The sequence below is a fragment of the Plasmodium chabaudi genome (assembly GCF_900002335.3).
Source record: "Plasmodium chabaudi chabaudi strain AS genome assembly, chromosome: 13".
In the NCBI taxonomy this organism is placed as follows: Eukaryota; Apicomplexa; class Aconoidasida; order Haemosporida; family Plasmodiidae; genus Plasmodium; species Plasmodium chabaudi.
Genome location: NC_030113.2, coordinates 102,281 through 125,966, shown reverse-complemented (window position 1 = coordinate 125,966; position 23,686 = coordinate 102,281). Strand labels below are relative to the sequence as shown.

Genomic DNA, 23,686 nt, shown 5'->3' with positions numbered 1-23,686 from the left:
CAAAATTGGATGCATTTAATGCATTCTCATATAAAAAAGGTGTGAATATATTTATGCAAAACAAACTTTATTAAAAAGGTATCATTCACAAGCATAACTGGATTTTATTAATATATGTATCACGATATTAAGGTGTTAAAAAACTACTATACGGAATATACAATTAATTTTTAGATAATATTTCTATTAAGCATATAAAATACAATTTTTTATGCACGAAGTTTTTTAGTAGGTAAACTTGAGTCATTAGGAACATTACCATCCATCTACAAAAAAAAAGGATAAACATATAAATTATTCCAATTGTTTGTGAATGAATATATATATTATACATATACACATTTATACGTACGCTATGCATTCTTGATAAATGATAAAATTGGCATAAGACAATAATAACATAGAAAAAATGAGGAATAAAAATGTTATCTATTAAAATAATTATAATGCTTACCGATCTGACATAGGTAATATCAACATAATTGGATTCTTTTTTAATGAGATATCCGGATAAGTTGACAAACATTTTTTTTAATTCGCCCCTTCTAATATCCGGTTCAGAATTAACTTCAGTTTTAAATAAATTTGCACTTTCTACGATTGGATTTGTATATATTCTGGTATCAGCGCTGTTGTGATCGTTTATATTTCCTGAAGTCATGGCAATTACTGTTGTGTCTTCTGATACCTACAAAGTTATAAAAAAATATGTGTATTTGTATAAATATTGTGTAATAATTAATACGAAACACCTTGTTTGCATAGAGACGGAGGAAAATATGCATTTCCTTACTTGATGTTTTCTGGCTAAAGCATAAAAATATCTTTGGAAATCCTCATTATTATTTTTATAACGATATTGCACCAATATTAAATTGGGGGTATATACACGGATAACTTTTCCTAAACAAGTTACAATTTTGCATGCATATAAATTAAAATATATGAAGTTTAAAAAAATGGTGCCACAAGTATTGACAATAATGAAGTAAGAAATACTGAATAAAGAATGCCAATCATACATTAAATTTATTAATGAATTAATTTTAATACCATTCTTAAGAGTTTTATCGGGTTTTTGGGAGCAACTGGGGTCCCATAGCATATCTACTAAGTCAGTATACTAATGATAAAAAAAATATGCATATATATAATGTTTTTTTATTATTTTAACTTAATTTTATAACTTAAAATTTTATGTTCGTTAATTCATACCATATCTGAATCTGGGTATTTGTGATTAGATTTTCCAATGTATGCATCACCTTCATGTTTCTCCATATTTAATTTTTTATCATTTTTTGATTTATAGGGTTTATCATTACTACTTTCAGTTGTAGCATGATGCATTAAAAGTGACACAGCTTCTTTCATAACTTTTTCTGCTCTTATAATTTCTCCACGATCGGTGCATAATAGGTGCTTGTGCTGTTCGTACAATTCATCCGATCTAACATTGGCCATAGAGAAGTTATTTGTGAATTGTAAAAAAAAAATAAATGAATTTATAAAATGTTATTTGGACTATTCAAATGTTATACAGGTATGTATTTACGTAACATTATATAACATTCGCATATATGGAAAGTATGCGTGTATAATTGCATCAGGCATTGGTATATATTATATATTTTCATGTTTTCTTACCCATAGTTGTTTGGAACAGTTGTTCTTTGGCCTACTACGTTTGAAATATCAGTTTTTTGCCCTACCACATTTGAATTAGCATGGCTTGGGCCTGCGAAGTTTGGATTAGCATTACTTGGGCCTACTAAATTTGAGGTAGCATGGCTTGGGCCTGCGAAGTTTGGACGAGCATTACTTGGGCCTACTAAATTTGAATTAGCATGGCTTGGGCCTGCGAAGTTTGGACGAGCATTACTTGGGCCTACTAAATTTGAGGTAGCATGGCTTGGGCCTGCGAAGTTTGGATTAGCATTACTTGGGCCTACTAAATTTGAATTAGCATTACTTGGGCCTGCGACATTTGAATTAGCATTACTTGGGATTGCTATATTTGGATTAGCATTGCTTGGGCCTGGTACATTTGGGGGAATACTACGTGTGATAGTTCTCCTCGTAACAACTTTCCTTGAAGTATAAATAGCTCTAGGTTTCTCACTTGGAAATTGTTCACTTGCAAGGGCTGTATTGGTCACATATACAAATAAGCTTAAAAGAAACAAAACGACTTTAATGTATCCTTTATTCATTTTCGTATTCTACAAGTAAAATGTTATAATATATATTGCATTTTAAAAAAAAAATTAAATCAAATATAAAAAATTCGAAAGATTGTATAAGTATAATTAAAATAGTGGCAAAAAAATTTATAGAAAATTAAAAGCAAATATTTATTAAAAAAAACATCAATTATTATTTAATTTATATGGTTTCATATATTTATTAATTCAATATGTTTTTTAATTAAATTGTTTTCAATACAAGTCAAAGATATAATCAGAGCTTTCATGCATAATGAATATACAAAATAAATAATATAATTTTAATTAATAATCATATATATTTCTAATATATTGTATTATGAATATACATATTTTTCAGCTTTTATGATTCATTAAACTACTAAAATCAAAACTATATTTATAAAATGCACCATTATGCGTGGAGTTATATATATATTATTATATTCGATATATACATCGAAAAAAAAACGATATTTTTCACTTAATAATAAATCGATCATATAAAAAATATATTTTAGATTTAATCTAATTTTTATAATATATGATTTTAATATAGCTATAATTACAGTACAAATATTAATGAACAAACGAGTATGATAAGATGCATATTATAATAATTATCATATAAAAATAATAGTTTTACTATGTTTTTCCATTTGTTTTGAGATAAAGAATGCTACTTACCTTTTTAAATATTAAAAAAGATGAAATTAAGCTGAAAATTACATCACGTCTATATATGTCTGTTTTTGCTATTACAACGATTGCAATATAATATTTCCTATTTATCATAAAACTTATATTATGGTGAATCGGGGTATCTTTAACTTTTTTTATTACTTTTAATTGGGATTTTACTGTGTATTTTTTTATAATATAATTCGTAAGATGATAAGAATTATATATTGTTAGTAATATTGATACGTATGGATTCTTGAAAATTGGCGCAAGTTATAAAATGGGTTATATATACAAATCAAAAAAGTACAAATAAAAAATTATAAAAATAAGTTAAACTGTAAAATAAAACCCGGGATATATATGTATAAAAAATATATTATTTTTTAATTATAACTTTCTCGGTGTCAAATGGTGCGATGTTCAGGTTTTATGGGTTATGGTTGTGTGTTATGAAGTACATTTCGGTATTGTGGGTTACAGTCTATTTTCTAGAGTATGCATTTTGAGCTGAAGATTCCTGGCTATTTTTTGGTTTAATTTTCTATAATTTGATAATATGTTGGGTTTGTGAATGCTGATTAAATATGTGTATCATCCTAGTATGGTTATTCCCCGGATAAAGTCTAAATATGCAATACAAAAAAGAGGACAAATATTAGTATGAAGAGAATCAATAAAAAACAAATTTTTCATAAACCATAATATTTACATTTTGTGTTTCATATGACTTAAAAATTAAACACATCTATCATGTATTATAACTCATAGGGTGCTATATTGGGCTATACACACCACAGTATACAGCATGCTTTCTTTATTTGATATCACAAATTTTTTAATTTAACATTATAGCCTTTTATCTTAAATTGCGGTAATAATCTTATACATGAGGTTATAAAATTGTAATAAGACCTATTTTTAATAATTGTTTACATTACAATGTATGCATATCGATGTAGCTATTTTATAAAAATAATTAAATGCATTATATTTGTTATAATAGATGCTTAGAACACATAAATGCATACGATACCAACCAAAGTTCAGAAAAACGTTATATATAATTAAATAAGGTTTTATGCTTTAAACATTCTTTATATTGCTTAAAAAATATATACGAGTATAAATAGCTAAATTTATAAATAGGATATTAATACTAAAATGTATTATAGTATATAATTGTATTTAATTTTCCATTGAATTACTTTATGTTTCTGCCATAATTGTAATCCCCATTTTTAGAATTAATTTTAATGACTTTGTTTAGTATAAAGCTATAATATTATATTGTAATATGTTAACTTTTAAGATTCACAGTTTTGAGATTATGTAAATAATTAAATATATAAGATATATTATATTTTAAATGGCCAAAATTAACAAATATAATTATATTAATAAAATTTTATGTTATATTTATTCTAATAACTTTTCTATTAATTATAAAAAAATTAGGTATATAAAAATAGCATTATTATTCTATTATATATGGATATAAACGAATGAATTATTGCATAAATGACTAAACACTGGAAAATTGTTTAACTCTGGAAATGCAATATAATTATATATTAATTTAAATATTATAGAAAATGCGTATTCCAATTAATTTTTTTGATTTTTCTAATATATTTGTTACTATGCATATATAAATTTATAAGTAAACATTATAAATACATCGTTTTACAGAAAAGTATATGTATGCTCTAAAATAATTTACTTTATAACAATGAAACAAGGGAAATTAATAATTGGTTTAAAGTATTTCTATTGAGTGCATTAATTACTACGTTGTAGTATACATTGATATTGTATCAGTAACAATAATAGTGATAATAGATTAATGTTATTAAATGCAGACAAATATATTATGTATATTAGATGCGCTAATATGGGAACAGATTCATTATATATATATATTCTTAAATGGGTGATAAAATTAAAAATATGATTTATAAAAGTCAAAATTAAATATTTTAATTATTATAATTATTATCGAACTATACCTTTAGTGGGGTTCTGCGATATTAAAGATGCCAATCAAAATAATATCAATTCTATTAACAATTCTATAATTTTCCTTGAATATAAAGTTTTTTCGTTATAAAACTAAATTCAATTTTATTATATAATATATGTTTAGGTTTAAATCGAAATGATAAATCTATGTCATATTTGTTTCTAATAATTGATTATTACAACTAAGCCACGAAAAATTGCTAATGTTATAAAAGTGACAAATTTAAATCAAACGAAAATAATTTTATTTAGCTTGTTTCTATAATTTAAAATTAACTTTGCTTTTTATTTAATATTAAATGGTTATTATGAGTTAAAAAATATATTGGATGTGCCATATATACTAATATTCTAAAAAGGGTTTAGATACCATGGAATATTTTACATCTGATAAGTTCAATTATTCGATATTATACTTCCTATCGTTTTATAAAATAAAAAAGTATATAAAATAAACGTCATAATATTATTTATTAAAATATATTTACTTAGAGATAGATTTAGGATATAAACAAAGTTATTGCACATTCTAAAATGGATTTATAATACATGTATTAATTAACTTAAAAATACACAGCACATATCATATATTTAGAAAAAGGGATAGAAATAATTTATTTTTTGAGTATTATAATTTAAATAAAAACGATTTTTTATATTTATTAGAAACAATATTAAAAATATACAAAATATCATACAAAAGGCCAACTTATATAACACATTAACAATATGCATATAATAAACATAATTTTGTTTTTATCAATTATAATATATGGGTTCTTAATTATATATATGTACAATAATATAAGTTTGAAAAGCCATTTATGTAAATAAAACTAAAGAGGAATTTTTCTGTCTCTATTTCAAGCATATAATTATAAGGACATATATTTTATTTAAATTGATTACATTGTTATACCAAATTATATAATGAAGTTATATCGAATAATATTAAAAATGGTTACGTTATATATATTTATTTAATTTTATAACTAAGACCAAAATGTTTTAAGCAAAATTGAATTTAAGGCAATTTAATCAATTGTCACAAAATTGTATATAATATTCCTTTAATAATAATATTGTATTATTATTATATGCTAATTTATATACCCAAAATTATAATAATATCTTTAGTTACAGATATTATTATATAGAGAAACCAAGTATTTTATTATTTATTTTGAAAAAATATATATTTTATATAAAAAATATCATAAGCTATCTACCAATCGAATATATAATCCCATTATAATGTCTTACCATGTGGTATGTATATTTTATTATGTTAATTTTCTTATAAATTACTAATAAATTACATTTTAATAAAATTGTCATTAATACATATTTTATAATTTTTTAAAAATTAATTTTTAGTGTGAAATGTTTAATAGTTTATATTCGCAATTACCAGATGATGACAACGAAGAAAAGCGACAAAATGGTGAAAAGTTATTATACGAAAGTTTTTGCCCTAAAATTGGAGAAACATATCAAAAATGTAGTTCTGAATTTGAAAAAATTAGCGCTGGATTTGTATATTTATTAGGGCAATTATTTGGTAATGTTAATTCTGAAGGGGAACATGAAGATCAGAAAGACCATTATGTATATTACGGTTTTCTGTGGATAAGTTATAAATTACAGCAATCAAATAGAAAGAGTAGTAAACCCATTGGTTTATATGATTTTTTTAATAACCATGTAGTAAATGGCGACTGGTATGAAGTCGTTGAAGAGCATGTTCAACCAAAAATATCTTTGCTTAATAACAATATTAATATTGATCTTATGAGTGATATTTATTACATACTTAAAGAAATGTGTAAAAAATTTTCTAACAAAAATGACAACTTTGATTACTTAGAAGATTTCATGAATTATTATGATTCTGTTAAAAGATGTGGTGAAAATATATTAAAAAAAAAGAGTAATGATGGCGATACTGATAACATCGATGAAATATATTCTGATTTATATGATATGTTGAAGAATGTTTATAATGATTATAGAAAGTATTATTATGAAAAGAATCCCCAAGATAATGCGCCTCCAGAGCTTCCAAAGATAGAAGAAATAAAAAAAAATTTTACACCCGATTTGGGAGCATCAGATTTACAGGATAGTACAGAAGGAAGCCCAGAACCTCAGGATGGTGATGGAAATAGTGAACAACAACAATCATCATCTGAGCCAACACCACTAGAAACACAACCACTAGAAACACCACCATCAGAAGCACCACCATCAGAAGCACCACCAACAGAACCAGCACCATCAGAACCAGAATCAACAGGGCCAGAATCACCAGAACCAGAATCACCAGAACCAGAACCACCAGGACCAGAACCACCAGGACCAGAACCACCAGGACCAGAACCACATCAAGAACCAAAAGACGAACCACAAGAAGAACCACAAGAAACTTCACAAAACGACTCATTGGCGGAGCAAGAAAGTATAAAAAAATTCATAAACTCCATGAGGCTTATAGCTCATTATTTTAGACCGGATTTTCCATACATGTATAACACCCTTACTGAATTTGGCAATGACGTATATAAAAATGTATTAAATGGCTTAAAAGGCAGTTATTCTATGTTTATGAATTTTGTTAATAATGTTAAAGATTCAATTGATCAACTAGATAACGAAAAAGATACACCCCAACCAGGTGATAATGGCCCTAAACTAGAAGATCTTCCATCCCCGCCTTCACCGGAACAACCTCCAAAAATAGAGAATAGCGATCCGCAAGATCAAAAAGATGGAGATAAGAAAGAACAATCAGGTGACGAACAAAATGTGGATAACAACCAAGAAAAAGGGACTGAGGATTCACCACCATCTCAAGAGCAATCAATAGATTTTACCAATACAGAATATGTTCAAGGAACTAATCCATATATTTCTGGAATCAATAGAAACGAAATTATATCGAAGAGTGTATTTTCAGTTATAGTTATTGCAACACCCATTATTTTAGCAATTATGTATAAGGTAAATATAAATAAAACCACTCAATCGAAAACAAAAAAATATGTATTACTACATATTTTGTGCATGAATAAAAAAACAAATAATTATATATTTTTACTATTTTTATATTAGTATTTATATTATGGACGTAGAAAAAAACCGAAGAGAAAAAAAAACATGAAAAAGGTTATAAATTCAATTGGAGGGAAAAGATCGGTGAAAATAATTATAAATCCATCTACTCAAAAAAAACAGACTAAAAAATCTAAAAATTCTGTTCGTGGGGAAAAAATGTCATCATTAAATATGTACGAGCTTATGAAGGCCGATCCTTTACCATTTATTAATTTATTTTTTTTGATGATTTTTTTTGTTTATAAAAGAACTCGCGATTCTATAGAGTTATAAGTTTAATTAACTTATATTTGAAGTCGAGTTTTAAAAATGTATGCATTTAAAGAATACTAAATAGTAAATTTGTATATTAACATAAAGAATTATTGTATATATATGATGCATGCCAAGAGTTTTTCTCTTATTTTATAATAAAACATAAAATAAATTTTTTTATATGATGAAATTCTCTATTGTAACTAAATTACAATATTTCTTTGTCTTTATTATTATTTATAAAAATCAAATATTGTATTATTTAAATAAAAAAGGTGCCTTGCCACCTGCTAAATGAAACGACAAAATAAAGTGTTTCTTATTAAGCGTGCTTCCTTTTTTGGTTTCATAAATAATAAATTGGAATATCTTTCAATATATTGGTTCGATATATATTTTTTTTTTCGATTTAATATTGTAATTTGATTATTTTTTGGAATTACATTTGTCAATATTAATATTTTATACTATTTAACAGAAATAATATATTTGATGTGTATATTCATAGATATATTTATAAATAAAATGATTGCATGGCAATTTGTGAAAAAAAAATATTTTTACAAAAAAGTGGTAAATAAAATATAATAAATTAAAAACAATTTAACTGTAAATAGCACCAATGCTTTGTTTATGTTTTCATTATATGTTTGTATTTATTCATATAAAAAATGTGGGTATCTAATATTTTATTATTTTAGTTGATTTATTAATTTGTTCACACGTAAACAATAATAGAAAAATATAAGTTTATAAAATACTAAAACCTATCACTAAATATATTATGAATTATATTAAAAGACTATTTATATAAAAAAGTTGTTTTTTGCAATTTTTTTATAATTAAAATATTAAAATGACATATTCTTTAGAGAAAAATGAATATTTTTTGAAAAAAATATAATATTTATATTCATAAATACCTTTAATGGATAGACGAAATTTATTACAACGGTTGCATAATTAATTCTATTGGAATATGAAAAATTAATAAATGAAATAAATATCATGGTTATTTTTGTAAATATATTAATTTATTCATAAATTTTAGAACAAAAAACTAATAAATATGAAGTTTTCATCATTATTTATTTAACAAATAATGTTAATAATGAAACCCGCCATTTTAAAATCTGTTTTTTTTTCAATTATTATTTGTTCTTTTGAATATGCCAAAAATGTAAGTTATACGTTATTTTCTTTTATTATTAATAATGTTTTATTACAGTTTTCGTATTTATTTTTTTATATTAACCTTATGTTATTGTTTCATGTATTGGTAAAACCCTTAAGTTAAAGAAACGATTAAAATTAATTATATATATTAACAAATACTTCATTTCTTTACAGGAATTATACTTCATAAGCGAGAGAAACATATACCTTGAAATGAGTGTAATAAATTTTAAAAATAATAGGATATTATCAGATGCAGACAATCAATTCGATTTAAATGATTTTTATAAATCAACTTGGAGTCTTGCAAACCAACTTAATGACTATAATGATGTAGATGATGATGACGAGGATACAAAAAAAATTCGAAATATTATAAATTCACATATAAAGGAGCATAAAGAAAGTAATACATTACCCAATTTAAATAATGTAGATAAAAAAACGAAAAACCTCATTCATAAACTTCGAAAAAAATTAGAAGGAATGAAAAAAAAGCTTGATAATATAAGGAATGACGAAATAGAAATACAACCGACACAAGATAAAAGAATAGCAAACAAAGATGATAATTTTGAAGACGAATATAATGAAATTACATCAAGTAAACAATATGAGATACACGTAATTGATCGAAAGTTAAAAAAAGCAGAAAAAAAATTCGTTGGGGCATCTTTGGCATTTATAGCATCTCTTATTATTATACTAGCATCAGGAGTGTCGTTGTACTTACTAATACTACTTACACCGTGTGCGATTTTCATGTGTAAGAGCTTCGTGGATCTCGATAAATTAGCTATTAAAAAATTAAAAATGCTAGCATAGCCATTCTTTATTATTGTGTATTATTATACTTGTTCAAATTATTAAAAGTAACATATCTAGCATTTTATGGCATAAAAGTTACACTTTTAATGTTTCATAGAATAATAATATTTTATTTATTTGGTTGTTTTATTATTATATATATTTTTTTTAGTGTAATATATAATGAATTTATCTTTTTTTAGTGTAATTTATAATGAATTTATCTTTTTTTAGTGTAATATATAATGAATTTATCTTTTTTTAGTGTAATATATAGTGTAATATATAACGAATTTATCTTTTTTTAGTGTAATATATAATGAATTTATCTTTTTTTAGTGTAGTATATAATGAATTTATCTTTTTTTAGTGTAGTATATAATGAATTTATCTTTTTTTAGTGTTTCCAAAAACTCATTTATCCTTATTTCCATACATATATATTATATATTAATGGATTTGGAATTTACTCAATTTTAGTTAATATTTATAATTATTTTAAATAAACTTAATTTAAACACATTTTTTAATAAAATTATAAGCTGCATTGAGGGTTTGGGCTCAGGTATATAGTTGTGTTTTGGGGAACCCATATTTTAGACCAGGATTTTGTGTTATGAGTTATAGTTTTGTTCTATGGAATTTATGTTTTGGGATAGGGGTATATTTTTATTAATTTTTTTATAATTTGATGATATTTATTTGTCTATAAATACTAATTAAATATATGCACCGTCCCGTATGTTTAATCTCGAGATGATGTCTATGTTTGTAAACAAAAAAAGGGGCAATAAACATTAAATGAAAGGAATATCATAAATAACAAATAATCATAAATAATATCAGTTATATTTATAAAATTCACAAATTAATACATGCAGATACATCCTAATATTAAAAGACATAAACAAATAATATACAAAGAAAATATTTTTAAAACAAAAGAGGAATTTATGATGATAATTTAAAGCAGCCATTATGTATGGAAATAAATTGTTATATTAATACAAATCTTCGAATATTACGGTATTGGAAAATTTATATGAGATATACGTTTATATATGATGGAGAAATAATTTAAAGCTTTTCTAATAATATATTTTTGAAAAATGGAAATTTTTCCAGAAATCTACGAAAAAAACATAAATGGATGAATATATAAAATGTTTAAATCTTTTGCAAATGATAGTATATATTATAAATATGTACATTTATTTAAACAACTGTTTAAAATTATCATGCTATTAAAATTTATATATCGCTTACAGATTCGACATAGGTGATATCAACACATTTGTCTTTTTTTTCAATGAGGTATCCAGCTATGTTAACAAATGTTTTTTTTAATTTTCCTGCTCTAATATCCTCTTCAGAATCAATTTCAGTTGTGAATGAATTTGCGCTTTCTACGATTGTGTTTTTATATTCTGCATTGGAAGGGTTGTGATCATTTATATTTCCTGAAATCATGACAATTATAGTTTCGTTGTCTGATATCTACAAAATTAATAAAAATATATTGCATAAATTATTGTAAAATATGAGAAGTACGATTTATATAGAAACATAAGAGAATCGGTTTCCTTACTTGAGCTCTTTTGACTAAAGCATGAAAATATTTCTGACGGCCTTTAGAATCTTTTTCGTAACGTTGTTCTATCATTACTAAATTTGGATTGTACACACGGACAACTTTTCAAAAAAAAAAATAAATTTTCATTATGTAAAATAAAATATTATAAATTTGAAGATATGAAAAACAATAAATAGTATTACATAACAATGGCAATAATAAATCACGAAAAGTCGAATAAATAGTAACAATAATAAGTTTATTTGATTAATTATTCATGTTTTATATACTTTTAACATATCCATTATTGTAAAAATTGGGACGATCGGGATCCCATAACCTGCTTATTACTCCATTATACTAATAGAAATAAAGGAAAATATGTATATAAATTATAATCATTTGTTAATTTTAATTTGGTTTATAACTTTAATATTGTTCTTTAATTGATACCATGCCAGTATTATAAATTTTAAAATGAGTTCTTTCAATATTTGTATTGCTTCCATGTTTTTTTTTATAATAAAGTGTATTATTATTAGGATATTTTACACATAATTCATAACCCTCTATAGTTGTAGCGTGGTATTTTAAATGTGTTACAGCTTCGTCCATAAGTTCATTTGCGTTTTTAATTTCTTCTGGATTGACACATAATAGGTGCTTGTTTTTTACGTATATTTCTTCTGAGTTATCACTAATAAAAATGAACAAATTATTAATGAGTACAAAAATAAAGTTATTGTATTTATATTATAACATTGTTGTACAAGTGTATATTTAATATTTTCATAATGGAATGTGTAATCTATATCGTTGTATTTTCTTACGTAGGATAATGATTTTTTGATTTGATTTTTGTAACTTTTCCTGGAGAAAGCTCAGTTGCAAGGATTTTATTATTCACATATAAGAAAATGCTTAAAAGAAAAAAAACATTTTTAATATAAAATTTATTCATTTTGAAATTTACAAGCAAAATGTTAAAATATATATTGTAGTTTTTTAATTAAAAAATAACAACTCAAAAGGTTGCAAAAGCATAATTAAAATCGAAGAAAATAATTTTCTCCAATAAAGTATAAAAAGCTAATATTTATTTTAAAAAAATACAAATTATTATTTAAACAAGAAATTTATATGCTTTTATCAACTTTATAATTTTAATATATTTTTTATTTAAATAATTCAATTACAAAACGACGTCAATAGCAGGCTTTCATAAATAATGAATATCAATCATTTCATTAATATCCAAAAATAAATAACTTTAATTATATTAAATAAATGACATTTTTAATATATAGCATTATGAAAACGCAGGTTTTATATTTTTATAATTAATTAAACTCAATTTAAAATTCATAAAACATCCCATTATTATGGAATCACATATATACTTATATTTATATGTAATAGAAAAAATGTATGTTGTTTTTACTTAATAGAAAGCCAATCATTTAAAATAAAAATATATATTTGTTTTAATATAATTTTTATAGCAAACAATTTTAATAAAATTATAATACTTACATTAATAATTATATTAAAATAATTGTTTCACTATTTTTTACATTTATTTTACAACATTTCTTTGATAATGCATAGTTTTTAATGTAAAACATGCCTTCTATTTTTAAATATTAAAATAATTAATTTAATCTGGGGAATGTAACTAATTTTATATTTTATTATTACTACTATAATAACAATATTTTTACCTTATCAAAATAATAGTATGATAAAATTTATATTATGAGAATCAAACATTCTGTTATTTTTTATCAATTTTAATATAAATTTTACTAAACAATTTTCCCAGAAAAATTATTAATTTTACAAAAATTATTTATTGGTGTAATATTGACGTCCATATTTTTTTATAAATTAATACACATTATAAATTTTCTTTTAATAATAAAACTGAGTATATATAATTTAAAAAAATATAAATAAATAAATAAAATATAAAAATAAAATAATGAAACATAATGTTGTAAAGTCAAGAAAAATATATATGCATACATAAAAATAATTTATTTTTTTATTTTAATATTCTTGATGCCGAGCTGTTCGTGTATTATGGGTCAGGGTTCTGTACTATGGGTTATAGCTTTGTTTTATGGAGTATAGTTTTGGGTTAGGGGTATATTTTTATTAATTTGTTTATAATTTGATCATATTTATTTATCTATAAATGTTTATTAAATATATTTTCCATCCCGTATATTTAATCTTGATATGATGTCTAAATATGCAACCAAAAAAGGGTATCGTCATTAATAAGAAAGGGGTCGCACAACATATTTCCCATAAGTTATAGTAGTTTCATATAATTCGTTCATATAAATATGCCAATATTATAGCTTCACATGTTATTGCTAATTTTTGGCTAACTATATATAAGGTCCATTATTATTTATTATATAAGACTTGTTAACCCATAGTTATATTGAATTATATATTATTATATGCAATATATTTCTTTATTTAAAGAAGCATTTTATTTAGTAAACTCATTATTTGTATCATATTTATTTTAATTTAAATATTGTTTTGATAGTCAAACAGTATAATAGTTTTATATATCAGGATATAAATTATAATAAAATTCATTTTGAATATTCCTCTACATTACATCATATATTCAGATTAATATGTGAGTTTTTAGCATTAATTAAGCAAACTACTAATATATAATAATAATATGCAGATCACAAAATATCGATCAAGGTTTGATAATACAACGTTATCTATAAAATGCATTTTATGCATCTAACATTTTTAATAATATAAAATTACATTATAAATATATGTATGCTATCCTTTTAATTTTCGATTATATTTAGCATCATTTTATGCTAAAGTTTTAAATTCAAATAATAGGAATAGTTCTATATACTTGAATTTATTTACTACAAAGGTATAATACTAGATTGATCACTATTAATTTTTAACTTCATAGTTTTGAGATATAAATAAATTATATTTAAAAATAGTTAAAAGCAAAATATAAATATATTAATAAATTTTCATATAATATTTTGTTATAACAATTTTTCTAATAATTATAAATAATATGATAAAAAGAACAGCATTATTATTATATGCCTATACATATAATCTAATAAAATACTTTACTAATAAATAATATTTAAATATTGTTTTATTGTGGAAACTTCATATAATTAAAATTAACATTAATTTTATTTGAACTAATAACATTTTTATTAGGCTATTATATATGCACAAACTTTAAAATAACTTAAATACATTGTTGTTACAAAATAATATATATGTTCTAAAATTTATACTTTAAAACTATGAAACAGGGAAAATTACTAATCGGTTTAAAGTATTTTTATTAAGCACATTAATTATTCCGTTATACTATGCAGTGATATAATAGGAACATTTTTAAATAGCAATAAATCTCTTCCTATGAATGAATCGGAACTGCAAAAATATATTCTAGACATTTTTGCAAGCGATCCAGAACGGTCAAATCCTTTATTACAATTAGCTAAAGAATTAGAAAAATGGCCGTCGAAAATAGAACCAATTAAATAATACTCATATAATAATTATGTTCAAATGATATCGAACTAAAAAACGAACAAAAGAATTCTTTTTAATTACCACTTAAACTACAATGCTTGACATGTGATGCATTTAGACAAATTAATTATGATGGAATTGTCTGCATCTACGAGTTCATATTTTAAGTTTATAATTTTTTTATGTAGTTATTAAAATAAATGTAATATGTTTGAATAAAACGCTAGCATATATATTTATATGAAATTTTTAGTTATTTATACTTATTTATAGTATAGAATATATGAAAGAACATTCTGAAAATAATTAATAATTGAAATACGATTGATCCATTTGACATACCCATAGTGTTTATTATTTTTATGCGTATAATTATATACGCATGTTTATACTTTATATCATATTTATAAAATACATAATTGTACATTTTTAATGTATATTCTTCCTTATAACTTATTTTATGTTTCTTTTATTATTTTATATAAAATGCAGCTTTAAATAAACAAAATTTGAACATAACACAGTGTGCTATTTTATTAATATATTTTGTGGGGTTATTGTTTTGTAAGCACCAAACTAGCATTTTTTCTCTTTTTTTTATAATACTACACAATAATAATTTATTTTTAGACTTTATTTAAATGAATATTATGCTTATAATTCATATAAGAAATGTTTTGTTCTTTCATTAAGTTTGTACATATATGCGTACATTTTTTTATTTCTATAGAACCCATAAATTTTCTTTAAAATCAAATTTATAAACTCATCATTTAATATTTGGAATTCACAAAAATTGTTATTTAGTTTTTTATAGTCAAATAAATACATACAAGCACTACACGCTTACAGTTTCAAATATATATTTATCTTTACAATATAAACTACGAACAAATTATATGCAAATCAAACACTATTTAAAAATCAAAGTGTCGTTCTGTAACAATAATTTAAAACAAACATGGGCCATGAGAATAAGTTTATTTTATTAATATAAGTATCAAAGTTTTAAAAAATATCATTTGTAAATACGTTTATTCCTTATTAATAACATCTCTTAAATTGACAGCACTAAACATTTTGTTGGCTATAAGTTCTCTAAGACGTTGTTGTTTGTCACCGGAAGAAAAATCATAATTCATCTGCGAAAAGAAACAAAAAATTAATAAATATATAAATTCTCCATTTTTATTATGAATGAATATATATATTAAAATATGAACATTTATATAGAAAGTATATATTTTTGATAATGGTGAAATAAAATTATGTTACTAAAATTTTTATATTGCTTACAGAGCAGAGATGGGTAATTTTAACGTCATTTTCTTCCTTTTTAATGAAAAATGCTACTAAGTTAGCATGCATTTTGGTTAAGTTTCTAATATCTTCAGATTCAATAATAGGATTGAATGTGTTTGCACTTTTTACTATAGGATTTACATATTTTACATCGTCATAATTATTGTCATCCATATCTGATGAAGTCAAGACTATTGCAGTTTCATCTTTTGATAACTATAAATTAATAAAAAGTATATTTTCATAAATTAGGATATAATAATATGAAAAAATGTACATATAGAAATATGAAGGAAAAAAAATTGCCTTACTTGATATGTGCTGGCTAATGCATGATAATATCTATCCCATACAAGGCCTAGGTAACGTTGTTGTATAATTGCTAATTGTTTATTGTATACTCGAGAAAAGGATCCTAAAAAAATTATAATTTTATATACATCCAAATTAGAACACGATTAAGTAGCAAATTGGGCATTGATAATAACAAAACAAGAAATACATCATACAAAATGATAGGAACATTATATAAATTAGTTATATACCTTCAACGAATACCCTATTGAATTTCTTTTCTCCATTGGGGTCCCATAGCATTTTTACTATATCATCATACTAATAATAACAAAAAAACATATTTATATATTAACAATTATATTTTTTTATTTTAAAATGATTTCATGAATTAAAAATTATTGCTTTTTAATTTATACATGATCGGCGTTTGGGATTGTAAATTCAAGCATTCCAATTTCAGCATTGTTTACGTTTTTAAAATATAGACTTTCTCCTTTATATTTCTTAGAATATAGTTTGTAATCTTTTGTGCTTTTGGCATGTTCTTTTGCAATATTTAAAGCATCGGCCATAACATGTTCTGCGTGTTTGCCTTCTTTGGCTTTTAAAGATAATTGGCGTTTATATTCTACAGGGTCGAATTTGTCTTTTTCTTTAAATGTTATAGGAATGAAATATCCTTGTTGTTTAGCTTTGTTAAGGACTGAGGATAATTGTTGCTTAATTATATTAGGGGTAGGATATAATTGTTGCTTAATTATATTAGGGGTAGGATATAATTGTTGCTTAATTGTATTAGGGGCAGAAGGTAATTGCTGCTTAATTGTATTAGGATTGGAAGATAATTCTTGCTTAACTGTTTTAGGGGCGGAAGGTAATTGCCGCTTAATTGTATTAGGATTGGAAGATAATTGTTGCTTAATTGTTTTAGGGGCGGAAGGTAATTGTTGCTTAACTGTTTTAGGGGCGGAAGGTAATTGCCGCTTAATTGTATTAGGATTGGAAGATAATTGTTGCTTAATTGTTTTAGGGGCGGAAGGTAATTGTTGCTTAACTGTTTTAGGGGCGGAAGGTAATTGCCGCTTAATTGTATTAGGATTGGAAGATAATTGTTGCTTAACTGTTTTAGGGGTAGGAGATAATTCTTGCTTAATTGTTTTAGGGGCGGAAGGTAATTGCCGCTTAATTGTATTAGGATTGGAAGATAATTGTTGCTTAATTGTTTTAGGGGCGGAAGGTAATTGTTGCTTAACTGTTTTAGGGGCAGAAGGTAATTCTTGCTTAATTGTTTTAGGGGCGGAAGGTAATTGCTGCTTAACTGTTTTAGGGGCAGAAGGTAATTGTTGCTTAATTGTTTTAGGGGCGGAAGGTAATTGCTGCTTAATTGTTTTAGGGGTGGGAGATAACTGTTGTTTGCCTGTTTTAGATCTGAAACTTGCTTTAGTTTTTTGGGGGGTGGAAGATATTTGTTGCTTAACTGGTTTAGGAGTGGAAGCTAATTGTTCTTTAACTTCTTCAGGAGTGGAATCTGATTGTTCTTTAGCTTCTTCAAGGGTGGAATCTAATTGATCTTTAACTTCTTCAGGAGTAGGAGATAATTGCTCTTTAACTTCTTCAGGAGTGGAAGCTAATTGATCTTTAACTTCTTCAAGGATGGAAGATAATTGTTCTTTAACTTCTTCAGGAGTGGAATCTGATTGTTCTTTAACTTCTTCAGGAGTGGAATCTGATTGTTCTTTAGCTTCTTCAAGGGTGGAATCTAATTGATCTTTAACTTCTTCAGGAGTGGAAGCTAATTGATCTTTAACTTCTTCAGGAGTGGAATCTGATTGTTCTTTAGCTTCTTCAAGGGTGGAATCTAATTGCTCTTTAACTTCTTCAGGAGTGGAAGCTAATTGATCTTTAACTTCTTCAAGGATGGAAGATAATTGTTCTTTAACTTCTTCAGGAGTGGAATCTGATTGTTCTTTAACTTCTTCAGGAGTGGAAGCTAATTGATCTTTAACTTCTTCAAGGATGGAAGATAATTGTTCTTTAACTTCTTCAGGAGTGGAATCTGATTGTTCTTTAACTTCTTCAGGAGTGGAAGCTAATTGATCTTTAACTTCTTCAAGGATGGAAGATAATTGTTCTTTAACTTCTTCAGGAGTGGAATCTGATTGTTCTTTAGCTTCTTCAGAGGTGGAATCTGATTGTTCTTTAACTTCTTCATGGTGGATAGACAATTGTTGTTTACATTCTTCATTTGAACTACAAATGGAAATGGGACCACATTTTAAAATTTATTTGCATTTATAATTAAAAAAATACATATTTATAAGTTGTTTATATTTTCCAATTTTTATACATATTCACATTCACAAATATATATAATATTATCATAATAAACAATATATGTATATTTATATTCACCATATATATGTTGTAATTATTTTCTTACGAATTGGCGCTTGAATCGTATTCGCTTGCAAATGCTATATTTTGCATATATCCGGTGACACTTAAAAGTGCCAAAACAACCTTAATATATCCTTTATTCATTTTTGAACATGGTAAATAAAATATTATTAAGTAATGTTTAAAATTGAAGGAATACAACAATAAAATATAATAAATAAAAAACCATTTAAATGTAAATAGCAATAATCCTTTGTTAATGTTTTCATTATATTATATGTTTGTATATATTCATATAAAAAAAATATATGTATCTAATATTTTATTATTTTAATGGATATTTGTTAATTATTCGTATGCAAGCAATAATAGAAAAAATATATGCTTATAAAATATTAAAACTGTATCACTAGATATACAATGTATTATAAATTATATTAAAAGCCTGTTTGTATAACAAGTTCCAAAAAATATTTTTTATGGAAAAATTATTATATATTATACTATTTTTATAATTAAAATATTAAAATTGGGTATTTTTTAGAGAAAAATTAATATTTATTTGAAAAAAAAATATAAAATATAATATTTATTTCCATAAATACCTTTAATGGAGATAAGAAATTTATTACAACGGTTACATAAATTAATTCTATAAAAAATTCCAAAAATTAATAAATGAAATAAATATCATATTTTTTTTTATAAATATATTCATAAAATTTAGAACAAAAAGCTAATAAATATGAAGTTATCATCATTATTTCATTTATTTAATGAATAAAGTTAAAAAATGAGAATCAGTATTTTAAATTTTGTTTTTTTTTCAATTATTATTTGTTCTTTTGAATATACCAAAAATGTAAGTTATACGTTATTTTTTTTTATTATTAATAATATTTCATTATAGCTTTGTATCTATTTGTTTTATATTAATTTTATATTATTTTTTCATGTATTGGTAAACCACTTATGTTAAGTCAAAGAATCAATTAAAAATAATTATATATATTAATAAATATTTCATTTATTTGCAGATATTACACTTTATAAACGAGAGCAACGTATACCTTGAAAGGAATATAATAAATTTAGAAAATAATAGAATATTAGCAAATGCAGACAATCAATTTGATTTAAATAATTTTTATGAATCAACTTTGACTCTTGCAGATCAATTTAATGACTATAAGGATAACTATGAAGATGATGATGATGATGACGAGGTTATAAAAAAAATTCAAAATATTATAGATTCACATAGAGAGAAGGATAAAAGAAATAATACATTACCCAATTTAAATAATGTAGATAAAAAAACGAAAAAGCTCATTCATGAACTTCGAACAGAATTAGATGGAGTAAAAAAAGAGCTTGATAATATAAAGAATAATAAATTAGCAATACAACCAATACAAGATAAAAGAATAGTAAATAGACGTGAAGTTGCTTCTGTATCAAATCATGAAGGCCATAACGGATCCGAATATCTAAGAGTTATCACGGCGAATGAGCAGAATGCAGTCAATACAACTGCTTATGATAAATTAATAAATATACGAAAGCTAAACAAAAAGCGCAAAGGATTATATGTGAGGGCGGGAATATTAATTGCGCTGTCTATTTTGGTTCACGTACCAGGAATTAATCTATGGGTAATGGGTACTTTAATTGTAGGGCTTTCAGCTGAAACACTTTTTAGATGCTATCAATTCAGGAAATTAGGCCTTAAAATATATAAAGCACCAAAAAAAAACCAAAAACCCCAAAAATCCCTAGAATCCCCAAAATCCCCAAATTTCCCAAAACTCCCAAAATTCCTAGAACACCAAAAATAAAGATAACCACTCTATTATTATGATTTATTATACTTTCTTAAATGATTAAAAATAATATATTTAATATTTTATGGCATAAAAGTTACACCTTTTGCATTTATAGAACAATGAAATTTGATTTAACCGCTTGTTTTATTATTATATATATTTTTTTTTAATGTAATATATAATGAATTTGTCTTTGTTTAGTGTTTGTTAAAAACTCATTTATCCGTATTTCCATATATATATATATATATATATATATATATATATATATATATATATTATATATTAATGGATTTTTATTTTACTCATTTTTAGTTAATATTTATAATTATTTTAAATAAACTTAATTTAAACACATTTGTTAATAAAATTATAAGCTATATTGAGGTTATATATAGGTTTGTATTTATGGTTGGGAGTTTTGTTCTACTGAATCTACATTTTGGGTTAAAGTATATTTTTATTAATTTATTTATAATTTGATCATGTTTATTAGTCTATAAATACTAATTAAATATAGGTACCATCTCTGTATGCTTAATCTTGAGATGATATCTACGTTTGTAAACAAAAAAAGGGTGACGAGCATTAAATGAAAGGAATATCATAAATAATAACCGTTATATTGTAGTATTCACAAATTAATATATACAGATACATCCTAATATTAAAAGACATAAACAAATTATATACAAAGAAAACATTTTTAAAACAAAAAAACACTTTATGATGACAATTTAAAGCAACCATCATGTGTGGAAACAAATCGTTATATTAACACAAATCTTCGAATATTACGGTGCCCAAAAAAATATATATAAATATATGTTTCTATATAAAGGAATAAAGCATCGAAAGCTTTTCCAATAATGCATTTTTGTTAAATGAAAGTGTGTCCATCAATCTAAGAAAAAAAGCACAAATGGATGAATATATAAAATGTTTAAATTTTTTCTATATTATAAATAGGTCATTTATTTAAAACATATTTTTTTAACATTGTTGAAATAAGTTATTATATTATTAATATTTGTATACCAATTATAGATTTGATATAGGTGACATCAACATATTTGTCTTTTTTTTCAATGAGGTATCCAGCTATGTTAACAAATGTTTTTTTTAATTTTCCTTTTCTAATATCCTCTTCAGAATCAATTTCAGTTGTGAATAAATTTGCGCTTTCTACGATTGTGTTTTTATATTCTTTACCGAAAGGATTGTGATCAATTATATTTGCTGAAGTCATGGCAATTATAGTTTTGTCTTCGGATATCTACAAAATTAATAAAGGTTTATTTAATAAATTTCGTGTCATAATATGATAAGCACGATTTATAATAAAACAGAAGAAGAAAAGTTTACATACTTGAGTTTTTTTGACTAAAGCATAAAAATATTTCCAGCGGCCAAAAATCGAATTTTTGGAACGTTGTTGCATTATTACTAAATTTGGACTGTACACACGGTCAAATTTTCCTAAACAAAATATTATAAAATTGAGTATATGAAATTAAAATACCATGAATTTGAAGATATGGGAAACAATAAATAGAATAATATAACAACGGCAATAACAAATCACTATATATCAAATAAAAAGTAATAATAATATGCTGAATTGACTAATTATTTATGTTCTGTATACTTTTAACAGAGCCTTTATCGAGCAATTTGTCACTATCGGGATCCCATAATCTGTTTATTACTTCATTATACTAATAGAAGCAAAGAGGAATATATGTGTATAAATTATAATAATTTGTTAATTTTAATTTGGTTTATAATTTTAATATTGTTCGTTAATTGATACCATATCTGGATCATCAACTGTATATTGAATTTTTTCAACATCTGTATGGCCTTGATGCTTTTTTTTATATAAAAGCATTTTATAATAAGAATTTGTTCCACTGTACTTATAATCATTTTCATTTGTAGCATGATATTCTAAATGTTTTACAGCGTCTTTCATAAGCTTGTTTGCGTTTTTAATTTCTTTTGGATTGACACATAATAGGTGCTTGTTTTTTACGTATATTTCTTCTGAACTATCATTGATAAAAATGAACACATTTTTAATGCGTATAAAATAAAGGTATTGTATTTATATTATAGCATTGTTGCATAAGTGTATATTTAGTATTTTCATAATGAAATATGCAATATATATTGTTATATTTTCTTACGTAGGACAATGGCGTGTTGATATGGATGTTATAGCTTTTCCTGGAGCTGACTCAGTTGCAAGGGTTTCATTATTCACATATACGAATATGCTTAAAAGAAAAAAAACATTTTGAATATAAGATTTATTCATATTTGAAATTTACAAGCAAAATTTTAAAACATATATTGTATTTTTTTAATTAAAAAATAACATCTCGAAAAGTTGCAGAAGTATAATTAAAATCGAAGCAAATATTTTTTTCCAATAATGTATAAAAAAATATTATTCAAACGAAAAATGTATG

General features: G+C 23.8%; 7 protein-coding genes across 7 annotated transcripts; 3 read left to right on the top strand and 4 right to left on the bottom strand.

Moving 5' to 3' along the window:
• Positions 1 to 209: 209 nt before the first annotated feature.
• PCHAS_1303600 (fam-a protein) lies at positions 210 to 2,213 on the bottom strand (the record flags this gene model as incomplete). The annotated part of the gene is made up of 6 exons (XM_016799072.1): positions 210 to 266; positions 455 to 688; positions 794 to 903; positions 1,054 to 1,123; positions 1,216 to 1,450; positions 1,648 to 2,213. 6 exons carry the CDS (start codon positions 2,211 to 2,213, stop codon positions 210 to 212), a joined length of 1,272 nt encoding a protein of 423 aa, XP_016654416.1.
• Positions 2,214 to 6,161: 3,948 nt separating this feature from the next.
• Positions 6,162 to 8,294, top strand: PCHAS_1303500 (CIR protein; the record flags this gene model as incomplete). The annotated part of the gene is made up of 3 exons (XM_016799071.1): positions 6,162 to 6,176; positions 6,285 to 7,907; positions 8,019 to 8,294. 3 exons carry the CDS (start codon positions 6,162 to 6,164, stop codon positions 8,292 to 8,294), a joined length of 1,914 nt encoding a protein of 637 aa, XP_016654415.1.
• Positions 8,295 to 9,378: 1,084 nt separating this feature from the next.
• Positions 9,379 to 10,277, top strand: PCHAS_1303400 (fam-b protein; the record flags this gene model as incomplete). The annotated part of the gene is made up of 2 exons (XM_737759.2): positions 9,379 to 9,456; positions 9,627 to 10,277. The coding sequence occupies 2 exons, from the start codon at positions 9,379 to 9,381 to the stop codon at positions 10,275 to 10,277; spliced, it is 729 nt and encodes a 242-aa protein (XP_742852.2).
• Positions 10,278 to 11,280: 1,003 nt separating this feature from the next.
• On the bottom strand, positions 11,281 to 12,793 carry PCHAS_1303300 (fam-a protein; the record flags this gene model as incomplete). The annotated part of the gene is made up of 6 exons (XM_016799070.1): positions 11,281 to 11,388; positions 11,526 to 11,756; positions 11,848 to 11,951; positions 12,123 to 12,192; positions 12,286 to 12,529; positions 12,663 to 12,793. 6 exons carry the CDS (start codon positions 12,791 to 12,793, stop codon positions 11,281 to 11,283), a joined length of 888 nt encoding a protein of 295 aa, XP_016654414.1.
• Positions 12,794 to 16,424: 3,631 nt separating this feature from the next.
• On the bottom strand, positions 16,425 to 19,530 carry PCHAS_1303200 (fam-a protein; the record flags this gene model as incomplete). Its single annotated transcript, XM_016799069.1, has 6 exons — positions 16,425 to 16,532; positions 16,687 to 16,908; positions 17,004 to 17,107; positions 17,238 to 17,307; positions 17,406 to 19,239; positions 19,430 to 19,530. The coding sequence occupies 6 exons, from the start codon at positions 19,528 to 19,530 to the stop codon at positions 16,425 to 16,427; spliced, it is 2,439 nt and encodes an 812-aa protein (XP_016654413.1).
• A 649-nt stretch (positions 19,531 to 20,179) lies between these two features.
• PCHAS_1303100 (fam-b protein) lies at positions 20,180 to 21,224 on the top strand (the record flags this gene model as incomplete). The annotated part of the gene is made up of 2 exons (XM_016799067.1): positions 20,180 to 20,248; positions 20,424 to 21,224. The coding sequence occupies 2 exons, from the start codon at positions 20,180 to 20,182 to the stop codon at positions 21,222 to 21,224; spliced, it is 870 nt and encodes a 289-aa protein (XP_016654412.1).
• Positions 21,225 to 22,111: 887 nt separating this feature from the next.
• PCHAS_1303000 (fam-a protein) lies at positions 22,112 to 23,532 on the bottom strand (the record flags this gene model as incomplete). Its single annotated transcript, XM_016799066.1, has 6 exons — positions 22,112 to 22,116; positions 22,251 to 22,488; positions 22,582 to 22,691; positions 22,861 to 22,930; positions 23,026 to 23,263; positions 23,402 to 23,532. The coding sequence occupies 6 exons, from the start codon at positions 23,530 to 23,532 to the stop codon at positions 22,112 to 22,114; spliced, it is 792 nt and encodes a 263-aa protein (XP_016654411.1).
• Positions 23,533 to 23,686: the final 154 nt, after the last annotated feature.